At 40.0% G+C, this 18,957-nt stretch overlaps 1 protein-coding gene across 4 annotated transcripts in view; it reads left to right on the forward strand.

Moving 5' to 3' along the window:
* The window catches only part of MTA3 (metastasis associated 1 family member 3), a 162,099-nt gene that overhangs the window by 65,756 nt on the left and 77,386 nt on the right, over nt 1-18,957 (forward strand). For all 4 annotated transcript variants that reach the window (XM_056853108.1, XM_056853109.1, XM_056853111.1 and 1 more), the window contains exon 8: nt 11,777-11,876. In XM_056853108.1, the coding sequence (XP_056709086.1) occupies nt 11,777-11,876 (100 nt within the window). The remainder of the gene's footprint in view (nt 1-11,776; nt 11,877-18,957) is intronic.

Consider the following 18,957-nt stretch of genomic DNA (forward strand, 5'->3'; position numbering starts at 1 on the left):
GTAGGCCTGGGTCCAAGAGCACTCTCTTGCTATGCACCTGTCCTTTCAACACGGAGAAATTCAACATATGATATTTTTCATTAATGCATCTCCATGATGGAAAACGCTTTGACTGTTTAATTTATGCTGATAATAGACTTTTCCACCTGTTCAAGGCCTACTTCTGTGTAACAGATCAACAATCCTGATTGTTCTTTTCTATTCAGGAAAAAAACCTTTTATCTTTAGCTGCAGCTGGAAATTACAATTACATAAAAATAGAAGCTTTGGCGTGAATCGTGTTTGAATTAGTGTTTGGTACTTCTGAGTATAGGATCAGTGCATTGTGAACTATAAAGATGTTTTAATAGGTGATACAGAGCTTACCCATATTACTGTGTGTGGCCAGGCAAATGTATGTACTCTAGACATATGCCAATGCAAATATAGTCTAGTTTCCTGTTCAGCCCAAATTCCCAGCAGAGTAGCCTGACGAAGCTGTTATTCCTCACTCTTACGTTAAAGAAGCTGTTGACTTAGGTCTTACATCCACCTTAAAGAAGTACCCTCTCACTCTGACATCAGTGAAGATGCACTACAAGCTTGGAAGGAATACTGAGAATCCAGAGGGAAATCTGGAAAAAAAGTTTATTGGGGGTGGGGAGAACATAAGCTGTTCTGGAAAATTAGCAAACTCAGGCAATCAAGCATATAGTGATAATAAGCCAACATTAGAGTTCTAGCAATAGAGCCAAATATTCCAACCACCCACCCACACTGCAATATGTTCCACTCAAGTAGGGGCAGACAAGCAGCCAGAGAGAAAATAAGAGAGTTAAGTGAAAATACCAGTCCAGGTAGGTTCTGAGCTAACAAATTTATGCTACTGGTTGGTTGAAGAGGTAAAGGAGGGAGAGATTCAGGTCCTAGGAACATTTCTAAGAAAGAAAAGTATGAAAGGCAATATATATTGATGAGGAATGGGTGGGCCTAATGGTGGTCTTGTTTACTTTTCTTACAATTGGATACTTTGATAGCTTACCACTATGTTTTTCTCTGATGGAGAAAGACTTCTTTCAACAGAGGGAGCCTTTTTGTTAGAGGAAGTCTTTCTCCATCAGAGGAAAACTGAGCAAAAGGCAGTCATTGGATCCAGCTTAGCTGAAGGTGATCATTGGATCCAACCCATCATTGGCTTTCCGTATAATATGTAAAGAGGGAAACTTCTGCACTCTACTTCTGAGAGGTAATGCTTCTGGAACTCATGCATCATGCAGCAAATAAAATGTGCTAGTTCCTAATTTTTGAATTTATGCATCCTCTGCCTGGAGATTTATGTGTAACTTCCAAAGGCTGTCCAAGACTATAGTCACTGTTACCTAGAGTGACAGAGTATTTTAAAAAAAATTATCTGCCTGTCTCCCGAGGCTTGGAATGATTTCAGGTAAACTACTTCATTCAGAATATTGTCGAAGGCTTTCACGGTCAGAGTTCATTGGTTCTTGTAGGTTATCCGGGCTGTGTAACCGTGGTCTTGGAATTTTCTTTCCTGACGTTTCGCCAGCAACTGTGGCAGGCATCTTCAGAGTAGTAACACTGAAGGACAGTGTCTTTCAGTGTCAAGGGTGTAGGAAGAGTAATATATAGTCAGAAAGAGGTTGGGTTTGAGCTGAGTATTGTCCTGCAAAAGTATTGTCCTGTAAGTATCAAGATAATGTGCTAATGAGGGTATGGTATGTTAATATGGAACCATTGTATCCTGAAGTGATCTGTTAATGTGTGTAATCCAAAGCTAATCTGTATGGCTATTGTTGAATGTTGTCTTTGTCTGGAGGTTTTTCAGGGCAGGAAGCCAAGCCTTATTCATTCTTAAACTCTCCTCTTTTCTGTTAAAGTTGTGCTGATGTTTATGAATTTCAATGGCTTCTCTGTGCAATCTGACAAAATAGTTGGTAGAATTGTCCAGTCTTTCAGTGTCTTGGAATAAGACCCTGTGTCCTGTTTGTGTCAGTCCATGTTCAGCCACTGCTGATTTCTCAGGTTGGCCAAGTCTGCAGTATCTTTCATGTTCTTTTATCCTTGTTTGTATGCTGCGTTTTGTGGTCCCGATGTAAACTTCTCCACAGCTGCAAGGTATACGATATACTCCTGCAGAGGTGAGGGGGTCTCTTTTGTCTTTTGCTGATCGTAGCATTTGTTGTATTTTCTTGGTGGGTTTAAACACTGTTTGTAGGTTATGTTTTTTCAAAAGTTTCTCCATCCTATCAGTGACTCCTTTAATAAATGGCAAGAATACCTTTCCTATGGGAGACTGTTTTTCTTGAGTTTTCTGATTTTTGTTTGGTTCAATGGCCCTTCTGATTTCATTCTTGGAGTAGCCGTTTGCTAGCAGTGCGTGATTTAGATGGTTAGTTTCTTCCTTGAGAAACTGTGGTTCACAGATCCGTCTTGCACGGTCCATTAATGTTTTGATTATTCCTCTTTTCTGTCGGGGGTGGTGGTTGGAGTTTTTGTGTAAGTAGCGATCTGTGTGAGTTGGTTTCCGGTAGACCTTGTGACCTAACTGAAGGTTTGATTTACGGATGACAAGGGTATCAAGAAATGGGAGTTTACCCTCAATTTCCTTTTCCATGGTAAACTGAATGTTTGGATGGATATTATTAAGATGGTTTAGAAAGTCCATTAATTTTTCTTCACCATGGCTCCAAATGGTAAATGTATCATCTACGAACCTGAACCAGACTGTAGGTTTGTAAGGTGCTGATTCTAATGCTGTCTTTTCAAAATATTCCATGTAAAAGTTTGCTATTACTGGACTGAGTGGACTTCCCATAGCTACTCCATCAATCTGTTCATAAAATTCTTGATCCCATAGGAAATAACTTGTTGTCAAACAATGGTGAAATAAGGCTGTTATATCTTCTGGAAAAATCTGGTTAATCAATGAGATTGTGTCTTTAACTGGAACCTTGGTAAAGAGGGATACAACATCAAAACTGATTAATATATCCTTTGGATTGAGTCTTAACGGACTGATTTTGTTGATGAAGTGAGTTGAATCTTTGATGTAAGAAGTGGTTTTTCCAATGTGGTCCTGTAGGAGGGTGGTCAATCTCATTGATTAACCAGATTTTTCCAGAAGATATAACAGCCTTATTTCACCATTGTTTGACAACAAGTTATTTCCTATGGGATCAAGAATTTTATGAACAGATTGATGGAGTAGCTATGGGAAGTCCACTCAGTCCAGTAATAGCAAACTTTTACATGGAATATTTTGAAAAGACAGCATTAGAATCAGCACCTTACAAACCTACAGTCTGGTTCAGGTTCGTAGATGATACATTTACCATTTGGAGCCATGGTGAAGAAAAATTAATGGACTTTCTAAACCATCTTAATAATATCCATCCAAACATTCAGTTTACCATGGAAAAGGAAATTGAGGGTAAACTCCCATTTCTTGATACCCTTGTCATCCGTAAATCAAACCTTCAGTTAGGTCACAAGGTCTACCGGAAACCAACTCACACAGATCGCTACTTACACAAAAACTCCAACCACCACCCCCGACAGAAAAGAGGAATAATCAAAACATTAATGGACCGTGCAAGACGGATCTGTGAACCACAGTTTCTCAAGGAAGAAACTAATCATCTAAATCATGCACTGCTAGCAAACGGCTACTCCAAGAATGAAATCAGAAGGGCCATTAAACCAAACAAAAATCAGAAAACTCAAGAAAAACAGTCTCCCATAGGAAAGGTATTCTTGCCATTTATTAAAGGAGTCACTGATAGGATGGAGAAACTTTTGAAAAAACATAACCTACAAACAGTGTTTAAACCCACCAAGAAAATACAACAAATGCTACGATCAGCAAAAGACAAAAGAGACCCCCTCACCTCTGCAGGAGTATATCGTATACCTTGCAGCTGTGGAGAAGTTTACATCGGGACCACAAAACGCAGCATACAAACAAGGATAAAAGAACATGAAAGATACTGCAGACTTGGCCAACCTGAGAAATCAGCAGTGGCTGAACATGGACTGACACAAACAGGACACAGGGTCTTATTCCAAGACACTGAAAGACTGGACAATTCTACCAACTATTTTGTCAGATTGCACAGAGAAGCCATTGAAATTCATAAACATCAGCACAACTTTAACAGAAAAGAGGAGAGTTTAAGAATGAATAAGGCTTGGCTTCCTGCCCTGAAAAACCTCCAGACAAAGACAACATTCAACAATAGCCATACAGATTAGCTTTGGATTACACACATTAACAGATCACTTCAGGATACAATGGTTCCATATTAACATACCATACCCTCATTAGCACATTATCTTGATACTTACAGGACAATACTTTTGCAGGACAATACTCAGCTCAAACCCAACCTCTTTCTGACTATATATTACTCTTCCTACACCCTTGACACTGAAAGACACTGTCCTTCAGTGTTACTACTCTGAAGATGCCTGCCACAGTTGCTGGCGAAACGTCAGGAAAGAAAATTCCAAGACCACGGTTACACAGCCCGGATACTTCATTCAGGTATGCTACCTTTTTCTACTGATGGTAATTCAAATTAGGCAAAGTTCCTAGATCTATAGTTTCACTGGTTTCGCAGTGGTTGTTTTTTAAATTCCTCACATGAACACATAGAGCTGCCTGAGTCAGACCCCTGGTCCATGAAATTCAGCAGTGTCTTCTCAGACGGGCAGCAACTGTCCAGGGTCTTAGGTAGAGGTCTTTCACAGCACTGATTACAAATTTTTTACATGGAGATGCCAGGGGATTTGAATTTTGGACCTTCTTCATGCCAAGTAGATGCTCTGCCTCTGAGCCATGGTCCTTTCTCCTTTTGAACCATGTTTTCCAATGAAAATGAAATCTAGGTAGTGAACTTGAGGGGATCAACTAAAGCAAGACACTGTACCTCAAGGAAAAAAACAACCGTCCTCATCTTTTAATTGCCTGAAGGGAGGAAGGAAGGAAATACTCTTGGAAGATAATTCTCTAAAATGGATCCTAAATTAACTTAGAGTCATGCTGGAGTACTTCTACTCTTGCAAGTTTTCTGCTCTCTTCTCCCACTGCAGACCCCAATGTTGCACCCCACCATGTCCCCAAGGTTCCACAGACCTCCCCCCTCCCGAGCTGCATTCCTTAAAGCACAGCCAGCTGCATTGGGAAAGGAGTGATAGGAAAGTTGTGTTCAGCTCATATGGATCTGATCACAGTGGTTAAAATCCAATCTGCTGTTCTTTTTTAGAGACGTCTGCAGACACATAGAGGACAATGGATATAGATATCCAGTTTCTATTTCAATAATGTTAATACTTCCATTAAAACCCGTGGTGCAGAGTGGTAAGCTGCAGTACTTCACTCAAAAGCTCTGCTCATGAACTGAGCTTGATCCTGACAGAAGTCGGTTCAGGTAGCTGTCTCAAGGTTGACTCAGCCTTCCATCCTTCCAAGGTTGGTAAAATGAGTACCCAACCCAAGAGGGTAAAATGTAGATGACTGGGAAAGGCAATGGCAAACCACTCTAGAAACACAGTCTGCCCAGTAAATGTCGGGATGTGACGTCACCCCATGGGTCAGTAATGACCTGGTGCCTGCATTCCATTTAGATTATGTGAATTTTGTGACACAGCAGATAGAATTAGTAGCTTCTGTATGGTTTATTATTTCTTTCCCTGGCCCTCCTACGATGTGACCCCCCACAGTGAGAGAGAGAAGCTGCTAGCCATTTTGTTAGCTTCTCTGGTAATAGAGCTGATCATTTAATTGTGAAATCTGTTTATCCAGTTGTGTGAAGTCTGCTCAGGCAATTGTGTACTTGTTATTTCCTTTCAAACTACCAATGTGTGCTTTTTGCATTTTTGTTGGCTATTAAGCACTGTTTGCCGTAATAGCTGTTGCTTCTGTATTTGCTCTAATTGGAAAATTCCATGCTTAGTGTTTCCTTCCTTCCTTCCTTGTTCACATTTTAAATATTGATTTACAGCAACCACAATATATGGAGGATCTGCTTATGAAGTTGGTCATGGTAGTCTGGTACAATCTGCAACATTACCTCCAAGTTGTTGTTGTTTTTTGTGGTTTTTGGTAGCGTGTTATTTAAAAATGAGATTTCCCCTTGTCCATAATTTTTTCTTTCCATTTTCTGAGAAGGAATAGAAATAAATAAATAAATGTTGCTTTTGATAGCATAAGAACTCTTTAAAAATGAATAAACAAAGCCGCAAATATGTGCTTTACTTTTCTCTGTGGTTGGAACTATACCGTTTTCTTACACACACATTGCAGAATAAGGATAGTGTTTATTCTTGCACAGTGAATCATGTGAAGCAGAGCAGGCATTTTATTGTGTGTATTTATAGTTTTTGTTCGGATTTTTTTTGTGGGGGGCTTTTACTCCATGTAATGACTTGACATGCCCTGTATAGGCATAATATTTCCCAATCTCTTAAACAGAGCTGCTAAGGTGGGGGTGGGAGAGAAAACTTCAGGCTCCGGGGTCATTCTAGTGGTCCTTGTAGCTGAGCAAGGTGCAGCTAGTACGAGTCAAACATTCAGTGGCTCTCTTATTGAAGGAGGGTGAAGGGCCAGGGCAGCAGCAGCTGTAATGCCACTTGTCCACCTTCTGTTGAATAGGTTGGGGAAGGGGTTCAAGTTTTTAGTAACAAAACTTAGAGGATAAAATGGAGGTGGGCATATACTACATAGCTCCTTGGAGAAATGGCAGGATATGGCTGTAAGCAAAGGAGTGGGAAACCCTCATGCATAACTTGTGAGGAACCCATTCATGCTAACAAGAAGTCCTGATTTGTTTTCATATGTTTGAGTTGGATCTCAGTGATATAAGGGAGTATAGATGGATCAGTGTCTAAACGCCGGTGATTTGATTTAAGAAAGATAAAGAGTGCTCCTTGGATTTGCGCAATCCTTCCTCCTTTGTCTCCTTCCTACCGTCACCTCCATTTTCTTTTTATCCCGTTTGAATTATCTCCCATGCTAAGTATGGTTCATTTTAAACCAGAGCTTCATACCTTGGTTTCAAGCTAACTGAGTTGTGTTAAGTTTGGTGCAGAGATAACGCTAACTCTGCTAGGGAGGGGAAAAGAAGAAGGAACAAGGAATGGAGGGCAGCAGGGGAGGAGCTGACTTGGCATTCCTGAACCATGGTAAAGTAACTGGGAAATGTTCCAGCACTTGGCCATTCAGTAGCTCTGAGTTTCTATATTCTATAAATAATTAAGAAGCGAGGGCTGTGATTCAGAGAAATTCATGCCAAAGTGTACTTGTGTGGCCAGAGTTTCTCTTGATGTTCGTTTTATAACAGCCTGTTGAAATGGAATAGCCCCTTGCCTTTAGAGGAGTGAGAGCTGCTTCTCAAAACTTCAGCAAAAAATTCCAGTTAGAATGCATGGTGCACTTAATTCTCAGGAAAATAACTTGTTTGAATTGAGCCTAACATCCAGTAATGCAATAAAACAGAATTAAGTTGGGAAACGGCCATTTTTCTTCATCAACCAGGATTGTACTTTTAAAATTAGATAATAAAAAGTTCTAACAGCAAATTATTCAATGAAGATTTTGAAAGGCAGGATTATTAACTACAATTAGATGTCTGTGTTGTTCGTCTTGGGGTTTCCATATTGGAGGAGGAAAATATTGGTTGTCATTTCTCATAAGCAATTGAATTGTTATCAGGCAGTTGGTGTAGAGATTCTGTCAGATGGTAAGCTCTGTCATGTATTTTTATCACAGTTGTTGCCTATCCTTTCTCCAATGAGCTCAGGGAAGCATAAACACTGTGACTTGATTTTATTGTCATGATAACTCTCTGAGAGTTAGTTGGCTGGCTGAAGTCACCCACCCCTATTTAGTTTTATCATTGAGCAGGGATTTGTATACCATTGAACGAAACCAACTCTCTACCCACTGCACCACACTGACATTATTTATTATAATTACTTTGCAATGCTAGCTGTGCTGCTACTTTACCTATTTGGAATTTTAACACATCTCCTCTGGAAAAGTGCATATTAGGTAACACCATTTGAAAGTAAAGAACTAGGCAGAGGAACTCCATGTTTCCATTGGAGACCTGGTACCTGAAAGAGATCACTGAATCAAAGTATCTCTATTTTGGATGGCAAAGTAGGTAATATATTGAAAACCAGACAGCTTGTAAACAGGAATCAATTAAAGTGAATCAATGTTTCACTATGCCATAATCTCTCTATGTCATTTGGATATATTCCTGACTGTAGTGCTTTTTGTTGACTAAAATGATTGTGGATGGGACAAACAGTAATGATGACTATCCGACATCATATGGAGTCTCAGTCCTTTATATGATGTTGTGTATACATTGAATGGCTGAAAGCAGGGAAAGATTGGATACAGTATATATTTGCCACCAATGGAAGGTCAGTTGTAACTTCCACCAGTTCCCCCTTCCTGCTTCAGACCTCTGATTTACCTCTCATGCCATTCTTTAGGGTCTTTTGTTCCCCAGGAACAGCATTTTGGAAAATCGGTGAGTTGTGCTCTTTGTTAGCGTACCTTATCTCGCAGGTTTGTTGTGCAGATACAATAGGAAATGAAGAGCCATATATTTAGCCCTGACGTCCTTGGAGAAAGGATAGCATAAATATGTAATAAATATTGGAGGACTGCAGTACTTAGCAACTCTGAGAAGAACAGATTTCAAAAGCTTATTCACTTAAATTTTAATATATAGCTTTAAAAATGAGAGGGGAGGGGAACTCAGCATTTCCCTTTCTTGGCAACCGCCCTTAAAAAAAAAACACCTGGTCAAGCCCCCCCCCCCACAATCAGTTGACAAATCTGCTGCCAATCTATTTGTACTTACTTTTTCCACTACTGAGAAATATCTCAGAAATAATTTAGCAGTGTACCACCACAGCTCAAATGTGAACAATTCAGTAGTTCTAGCAGTAAACGGACTAACCTTCCAGTGAAAATAACTCCCAAGAGATTATGCTGTTGTTTGTTCCAAATTGCTCATCCTCATATCTCTTTTAGAAGAAATGCAGAATACCATCATGTTGTGCACCACTGTGGTAATCCACCATTGTGTGGGATTTGGGGGGGTGGTTGTTGTTATTATCATCATCATTATTATTAACTTAGAGAACATCAGCATTAGAAATAAACAGTACTGTTTGCCCTACTGAATGGGTTGCTGATGAGAAGAAATGTTTTTGGTAATAGCAGCTGATTAGCATTGATATTCACATATCAATATTCCCTGCCTCATAGCTGCAAGTCCCTAGGGTCAATTTCCAATCTATGTGAAAGCTGTTGATACGGAATTGCTGCAGCTTCTGTTTTTAGGTCAAATCTTAATTGGCCCATAGAATGGTTTTGTATTAAAGAGATGTTCTTCTAATATTCCCTCACTGATTCCTGAGGGGGACAGGGATTTTGTTAATAAAGCAGGCAAAAGAAAAGCGATAGATTTGTACTGTCCAGCACACTGTGTAGCGGGAAGCTGTACCACTTTAACTGCACAGTTGCTAAAGAATGGGGGCCTAGTCAGTGGCACAGATGGACACATGCAATGGATTGCAATTGTGGCACTTCTGGGCAGGAGAAGGAGGCACAGTGAGCTTTGGTGATGGCAACAAGGCCAAGCCCAAGCTTTTGGCCTGCCGTGCTTGTGCTGCACTGCTGTAATGCACCCAAGGCACTGAGGGCAGTCTGCACGTGCTCTTTAGAGAGGAACCAAAGTCCGTTTCCAAAACGCTTAACCAGTACTGGGCTAAATCTTGCAATAATGGAGAGATGAAGCAGAGGGAAAGATACATTCAAGCTGAAGTCCTGCATAAGTGTAGACTGGGGAGGGTTGGATAAACTGAATAAACTCATCTAATCCCTGAGGGAAGCACTGTGCAGATTTACTATAACACGTCTTTCTCATTATGAATTTTACAGATAGTACTTCATCCAGGGTTGGTTTTCTCTTTTGCCATTGTGCCTTCTTCTGTTGAATCTGCTACAGCTTGCAAAATTTTAACATACCTTTTAAACACCCCCTCTAATTTGTCAGGGGCTCTTAATTTTTGATGACCAGCTAATACCGAATAGATTACTAAAATGCGAATTTCAAACAATATATGTGTGTGAGGGGGAACCATTCAGTAATACAGCAGTCCTTTCTCAGTTGGGATCAGGTGGAGGTGGTCTTCCAATTTAATGCCAAAAAATCCTTTAAAAATAATTAGGGTTGAAGAAAATATCTGTTTGCCTCATTTATACAGTCTCAAATTGCTCAAAGCTTTGAGTATTAATGGTCTACTTTTTGCAGTTTACCTTATAATGCAAGCCACCAGCTGGAAAGTACTGCGTTGGTTCCATTGTTCACAAATCTTTCCCATTTAATATTAAAGGAAATTGTGTAATTTGAAATTTCAGGTTGCCCTGCGTCATGCCTGCCTGTTACAAGGAAAAATGATATTGGAATGGTTATGGGAATGGATTGATTCATATTATGTGCTTAACACGCTCTGCTTGAGGCACCTTTTACATTCTTTCAACCATATGGAAGAAAAGGACAGGGAAGTGTTTCCATGAATCCTGTGGGCAGGGCTGATAGGTTGATAGGTTGGGTCATTACAATGAATATCCGATCTACGTGGGAGCTGGCCATGGACAAGCTACTCCCACACAGCTGGGGAAACACTTAAATGGAATCTGAAAATGCTGTTTTTCAGTATGTGTGTGTGTGTGGAGATAGCCAGCTGCATGTTGATACACAGGTTTTTATTATGTCAATGTTAGTAATTCTATTGAAAAGCAAGACTTTTCAATGTTGTTTTACTAAATTACAGGTTGCCATTACAGATGCAGTGGGGAGTTCGTGTATACACACACGCACACACACATACTGTGTGACTGCTTGGAGTACTGCTGTGCAAATTGAGTTCATTGGGACAGAAGTCAGGCTTAAGACTGTGTCTTTAGTGCTAAAACGTCAGGAGCATCACAGGGCTGAAATGAACTAGTGGTCATCTAGTCCAATTATCCAACCACTACCATCCTCCCTCCCAAAAGCCAACTTGTGCAGATCACAGAAAAGCACAACTGAAAAATGTGTACGTGTAAAAGCTGTGTGCAGAGTATATAGTGTTCAATGACTCAAACAAGATTGCCAGGGAAGGCAAAAACTGCCAGGATTTTGAGCCAGAAGTCCATCCTGACCTGAGATAGCTTTTGATAATGAGCACTGTCCTGTAAATAAGTTTGCCACAGTTTATATCCCATCAAATCTTTTGTTAGACATTAGCCCACACTTACTGTACTAGGTCCAAAAACAGGAAGAAAAGAAATATTTGTAATGCTTCCATGCCTGGTAAGCTGCAGGCAATTCTCATTGACAGGTGACAGAGGTTATTTACAAGTTTCCCTTATCTCACAGTATCTCTCTCCCCCGCCCCCTGTATTTCTCCTCCCTGCTCTCTTGCTTATTAGTGTGCTTCAAGTATGGAACCAACATATGTTTGCAATGAAAATTTTACTTTTCTGCTAGTGTGTTGTGTTCTTCTGAATTGTACAAAATCTGCCAAACGTTTTTAAGAAGTAGTCTTGGATTTGTTGGAAAGTATTTGTAGCGCAGGTGAACTCTAATATGCATGCTAGTAAACTATGTGGTATGTATGAGAGATTGGGTGCGCACATGATGACTTAATGTATCTGGATTTCATTTGTTTTCATGGGTGTTTTTGCAATTCTTTTTTCTCCCTCCCTCAGTGCGGTTGGTACATTTGCTCGAGCTCTGGACTGCAGTAGTTCTGTCAGGCAACCTAGTTTACACATGAGTGCGGCTGCTGCTTCCCGTGACATCACGCTGGTGAGATGCACCCTTCAAATGCTGCTCTTAAGTGTTAATGAAACTAACTGGCATTTAAGAAAGTGCGATCCTAAACAGAGTTACACCCTTATAAACCCACTGAAGTCAATGGATTTAGGAGGTTATAATTCTGCTTAGGATGGCACCACAATATACTTCTGGCCTGTTTTGCTGTCTGTAAGTGCTTGAAGGACAAAACAACTGGGAATTAATATTTTGAATACTTCTCCAGCTTTTTAAAATTTTTAGATGGCTACCCTTCTGCCACAGGTTCTACTGATATGAACAGGGATTAAAATTCTTCAAAAATTTGAAGGAAATTTTTTCTTTAAAAAAAAATTGGAGAAGAAGGCAGAGTGAAAATATGCCATCTTAAAAATTTAATGTGAAACTCCCAATGTGTTTTGAAATTCTTCTTCAGGGTTGTTTTTAATACAGATACATAAAACTTCTACTTTTCATGACTCCTTGTAAATTTTCTGCTTCACCAGAAGGGAGAAATTATATGTGTCTCTTTAAAAAAAATTCCATTGTGGAAGAATGTCAGAACTTTTCTAACTGCAAAAGGGAAAGTTGCAATAACTGTTGAGAGCTAGTGTGGAGTAGCGGTTAGAGTGCTGGACTAGGATCTGGAAGACCTAGGTCTGAATCCCCAACTCTCCCAAGGAAGCTTGCTGGGTGACCTTGAGTCAGTCACTCTCTCTCCCTACTTCACAGGATTGTTGTGAGGATAAAAGGGGAGGAGGGGAGAATTATGTTGTAAGCCCCTTTGGGCCCCCATCAGGGAGAAAAGTGAGATACAAATATCAAATTACTAAAAACTTGGGTTCTCTTTGGTGGCTGGTATGCTTCCTCTTCCTTTGCCTTGTGTCAAGGGTGGGCATCCTCAGGCATCTCAGGGCCCATTGACTACGCCCATTGACAGCCATGATGCAGTAGTTCCTAGCAGCAATGGCATTGAGGAGCTACCACCATGCCACCCACTTTCCCTATTAGCACTTGGCTCCAGCAGTAGCTTCTTTTAACCACTCTCTCTCTCTCTTGAAGAAGAAGAAGAAGAGGAGTTGGTTTTTATACCCCAATTCTCTCTACCTTTAAGGAGTCTCAACCCGACTTACAATTGCCTTCCCTTCCTCTCCCCACAACAGACACCTTGTGAGGTAGGTGGGGCTGAGAGAGTTTGGAGAGAACTGTGACTAGCCCAAGGTTACCCAGCAGGCTTCATGCAGAGGAGTGGGGAAACCAACCCAGTTCACCAGATTAGAGTTCACCGCTTATGTGAAGGAGTGGGGAATCAAACGCGGTTCTCCAGATTAGAATCCACCGCTCTTAGTCACTAAACCACACTGGAACTTGCTTGCTTGCTTCCTCCCCTCTGCTTCCCAGACAAGGAGGAGGAGGTATTTTGTGTCATTGGCAGGTGAGAGGACGAATGCAAGCAAGCAAGTGCTAGCAAGGAACTGCCACTGTAGCCCATTGCCAGTATAGATGATGACGGTGGGTGAATGGATGAGATGGGGTGAATGGATGGTGACACAGTGGAGGTTGCTTGGCATCATTGTTGCTAGATGCATGCACACCACTATTCATAGAATCATAGAGTTGGAAGGGACCACCAGGGTCATCTAGTCCAACCCTCCTGCACAGTGCAGGAATTTCACACCTACCTCCCCCATACACTCCCAGTGACCCCTACTCCATGCCCAGAAGATGGCCAAGATGCCCTCCCTCTCATGAACTGCCTAAGTTAATAGAATCAGCATTGCTGACAGATAGGGAAGAATATTTATCCAGCCCAGAGAGGCACTTGTTAGGGGAGTGTCCTTCCTGGCAGAAATAAAATCATAACTTGTTGCTGAAGGCAGTTATGATGGAACTTCTCTTGTTTAATTTTTTAAAATTTTGTTCTCACACAAACCAACCCTCACTATCTCTGTTGAGACTTATAACTTGTTATGAAACGGTTGCCGATAATGATGATAGATCCCTTATTTTCTATAAAAGGTCAGAAATACATGGTACTCTAGAGGCTTTTTGAAATACAAACTTGAACTTAAAATGGTTTTATTTGTCTCTTTGGGGAGGATTTAAAAGTCAGGTTAGCAAAGCTTCATAACAGGAATGTGATTTGTAACAGAATAACAGAATTGAGGAGCTTGATGGTTATGATCAAGTGATATATTGTAATTCCAAATGTATCAAGGTGTGGTTCACATACAAGTGTTTCAAGTTGTATTTTCTACTGAGAATGTTTTATCTTGGCAACCACTGGTTTGTTTCTTAAACTTAAGCTTCTTTTACACAGTGGTTCTTTAGTTGGAGGAGTTAGGAACATTAACACACTTCCCCAGTTTCTCCTTTAAACTGGCCTTGGACGCCTCCTTTCACCAGAGCTATTTCCCATTAAACTCTTAGGGATCAGTTTATCAACCTTAGAGCTATTTCCCCAGGTAATTGGTCATGGATCCTTTCTGATTCAAAACCCAAATGTGTTCCTTTTCACTCCAGAGGAGACTCCTCCACCAGACAGCTTGCAGTTCATACCACTGTCTCCAAGCTCGGTCTGTTAACTTCTCTCCCAGTCAGCTGTCAGTTCTCAACTGTCAGAACTCTCCAACGGCCATTCTCAGAATTGTATTTGAACTCTTTGCCAATCAATGGATTCTATGACTGGGACAACTCCATAGAATGCAGCTGTCTGTCATAGCAGCATTAAAAGAAAAAGAGTCTCTTCATTCTGAATTATTAGACTTCTGAGGATGCATTAATATGGATCATTTTAATTACTAAAAATGTATTCTAGTATGTATTTGAGCTCACCCCAGCAACCTTGGGGTGAAACGTTAGTGGTGTATATGGGGAGTGTCTTAAAAACATGAAACTACAGACATGGAACTACTACTTAAGATCTAAGTTTGTTTGATACCAGCAGTTCAGAAAGATATAATTTCATCAGAATATATCTCTATTAAAATAATTAGGCCTCACCATCAGGATATAAATTCATGAAATGTATGGGAATGTTCCATCTATATTTCATTGTTTCCAAATCTAACTCTTCATAAGTTCATGGCAAAATATGGCCAAATTCAAAGAAAGCCTTATTAAGAAGGGTCTGTTTCTATGACACTAAATATAGCACTGATATTGCAAAGTGGAAGGAAAATTGGCCTGGTCAAGGTCATGGTTTTTAAAAGAAATGGAAGAAAGATATAAATATTCAGAATAACTTAATTGCCCCTAGAGTAATATCACAAATGGTCTATTACTGTCAAATATTGCATCTTTTTAACACTCCCCAAAATGGTGCAAAATAACTGATTACGAGTAATAGAGATTTTACTTGTGTGGTAGTGCTGTCCGCTAAAGGGAAAATAGTGATGATTTCTTGTCTTAAGTACACTACTGACTAGTTGTACTCCCCTTGAAGGAACAAGTCTATAGTGTGGGGATACTCTTAGACCCCGGCCTACTACTGGATAAGCAGCTGGCAGCTCTGGCCAAGAATTCCTTTTACCAGCTTTGACTGTTTGGCCAGCTGTGGCTATTCCTGGGCAGAGAAGATCTATCCACTGTGGTGTATGCTCTGGTTACATCTAGATTAAATGAATGTAATGCATTCTATGGGGGCCTGCACTTGCGAAGCATTAGGAAACTTCAGTTTGTACAGAACACTGCAGCCAGGATGTTGACAGGAATGAGTTGTAGCGACCATATCACTCCAGTCTTGGCCTATCTACATTGGCTCCCAATTTGTTTCTGAGCACAATTGAAGGTGCTGGTCTGAACCTTCAAAGACCTGCATGGAACCAACATACCTGAAGGACTGCCTACTTCTTTAGGCCACCACTACTTCACCTGGCCACCACAGTCACCTACAGAGATCCTGCTTCAGGTGCCTCCACTTTCTAAGATTAGGTAGTTGGCAACCTGGTAGAGGGCCTTCTTGATCATGGCACTCTCTCCCCAGGGAGATTTGTCTGTGCTCTTCTGTTGCCATCTACCAGTGGCTGAAGGTTTTTTTGTTTGAATCCTCAGACAATTAATTAATTAAACAATCTAAAAAGATTCTGCCCTGATTTGAGCCCATGGAGACGCAAAGTGACATACAAATTTAAAAACAATTGAAGATAAGCATATAAAATGATAAGCAATCATAAATTTACCAGAGGATTTCTGCAAGCAGAAGCAGAATTCCCCCTTTTTGCTGTTTTTGGGGGTTCACCTACTCCCCAGAGCAGCATTTCAAGGGGTATTTTGGGATGCAAGGGGAAATGGGAAGGTCACCATGCTCCACTTTGCAGCCAGAATGGTGGCCATGGTTAAATGGAGGAGTACAAGGCCCCTCCTTATATGTATTTTTTTGGTATATTTTATCCCACCTTTGTTCCAAGAAGCTCAGAGCGCTATACAAGATTATCCTTCCCTATTTTATGCTCATAACGATCTTATGAAGTAGGGTAAGCTGAATGAGAATGACTGACTCAAGTCACTGAGTAAGTGTCATGGTGTCACGGATTTGCTCTTGGGTCTTTCCAGGCTTCATCCAATACTCTAACCACTACACTACACTAGCTCTTAAAAGATGATCTGATGAACTGCTAAAATGATGGAGCTGGCTGATTATGTGAGGACCAGGGAAGGCTACCAATTAATATATGGAGAAAATCTAATAATAATAAAGCCCCAGTCAGATTAATCTTTGGCACCAGGCTTCAGCCTGCATAAAAGATCTTCCAAAGTCAGGGTTTGGCAGTTTGCATGAAAAGGGGGTTTCTTTGGTTATGGGGCAATCATCAATGACTGCCCCCTCTATGACATCATTATATCCATATTGCAGTATGGACCTCATGTACATTACATTCTCTTTGATTTATATAAGAGAAGAAATATTCAAACGTGGAGATGGTTTAGTGACAGTGTGTTACTTTTTAGTGGAAATCTTGCTGCTCTGTTCTTTGGGTCATTTGAAGGTATTATTCTTCGTTTAATACCACTCTGTTCAGTGCACTACATACTTTAATTACTTCTCTGAAAAATACTTTAAAATTCATTCTGTATTTGTGCAGAAATGATACAGCATAAATACTTCTACTCACCAGAAATTTTATTATTACTGTTTATCAAATGATAAGTCAGCTAATTTACATGATATATTGATGTACATTAGTTCCTAAATGAGTATTCTAACAGAAGGCATATGGTATTGCATTAAAGCATACTGTTTGTATTGAATTAAAGAACACAGTGTTATAGTACTATATTTTAAAATTTCAAGGGTTGTTTCTTGGCTTTTGGATGAGCAGTCAACACTAGTGTTAGGGTGTGTTGACAAAAAGTATTTTGGCAGAGTTCAGTATATCTTTGGAAATAGCAAGTAGTGGTGAGCATGGCCTCAATGAAATCTGTGAATTATGGCAAAGTAGATTAAATTGCAATTTGAAGGTTCTCAGCCGTTTGGGGATGTAAGTATGAATCATACAGTTTGCGTCCACAGATGAACTGCCTTCTTCACCTGGGGGATCTGCTGATAATTATATCCAGAGACCCGCTCTGAGCCCAGTTTGCTGGGAATGAGGGCGGGATATAAATGTGAGGAAATAAATAAATAAATAAATAAATAAATAACTACATGTAAGGTTTTTTAGAAAATTAGTATTTAGAAATATGGTTTTATTCATGACAGCTGAAGATGGTTTTATTCATGACAGCATGTGATTAGTTCCAGTTCTTCTTCCTACTGGCAGTTTTAAATTATTGATTTTAAATTAACGGTTTTAAGGGTATTTTTGTATTTTATTGTGTTTTGTTGCTGTTTACATTGTAAGCCGCCTTGAGTTCCTGTAATGTAGAAAGGCAGCTAATAAATGTTTTAAATAAATAAATACTGTAAATGTTATGGCAAGATGCTAGCCGGGGCAGGGGAAGGTCAGTATTCCTGTGTGTTTATATCCTAGGGGAGCTAAGTTTTCAGCTTGTACAAATGTAAATAACTGTTAAAATGTTTTCCAATCAACAAGTGATTTAAAGATTTGTATTTTGTGTTTATGTGTCCCTCTGAAGAAATTATCAGTAAAAGATAATACGAGGTGAAGCCTTTTCAAGTGATCTGTCCTGTAAGAAAATCTTGCATACATAACAGCTGAATATTTGATTGAGATTATATTGATACATTTATATATGAGATTATGAAGTAGAAATCTGACAGGATTTATGAAGAATGAACAAATGGTAAGAAGTTGGTGAATGAGGGCAGCATCTATTGGCCCTGATGGTTCTCTCGGCAACTGCAGAGAGCTCCTTTCAAGTGAAAGCTTCTTTGCTGCTCTGAGTTCAAGAAGAAACAAGGTGCAACTTCAGGGAGGACGCTGAGCGAGACTGGGAAGTTTCCACTGCTGGTCACCCATGGCATCCTGAGGGAAGTGGGGTTTTGCTTTCCTCAACAGTAAAATGGCTTATTCTTGAAAGTGCACATTGGTTATTCCAACTGACACATTTAGTACTTGAACAATGGCAGTTTTATCCATGCTAATGATCTAACTTTCATTATGGTTAATGGACAGAGCTTCTGATAATGAGACATCAGAAGAGCCAAAAGAGATTTAATTATCATTCTACGTGCTTAGTCATTCTCTTCCACATTCTTGAGTGCTTTCTGGGTATTGTTAAAACTTTTATTCCCTTGTTTTTTTCCCCCCTTGTTCACCTATCTTAAAGCAGGACATATTTTCTCCTTCATAACTATACTTCACTGTTAATTGGCAAACATGGCTGGAGTTGATATGTTAGTTCTGGCTTTTTTTTTTAATTAATGGGTTTGCTGGTGTGCTGCATCTCCCATATTCCTAAGCATCTTCTTAAATCGATTTTTTAAAGAAGTTAAGTAAGAGTAAAGATAATTAACAACTTTGTGCACTATTTCCTCTTGATGCAACAGAGTACTATATTTAAGGGGACCCACTTGGTGGCTTGTCTGAGCCCCAGTTTTACTCATTGAGTCTACATTCATTTCTTGCTGGTATACAGGGCAAGCATGGGGAGTCAAACCTTTATGGGGCATCAGGCACAATAGAAAAGCGGT

This window comes from Euleptes europaea, chromosome 7, assembly GCF_029931775.1.
Source record: "Euleptes europaea isolate rEulEur1 chromosome 7, rEulEur1.hap1, whole genome shotgun sequence".
NCBI lineage: Eukaryota > Metazoa > Chordata > Lepidosauria > Squamata > Sphaerodactylidae > Euleptes > Euleptes europaea.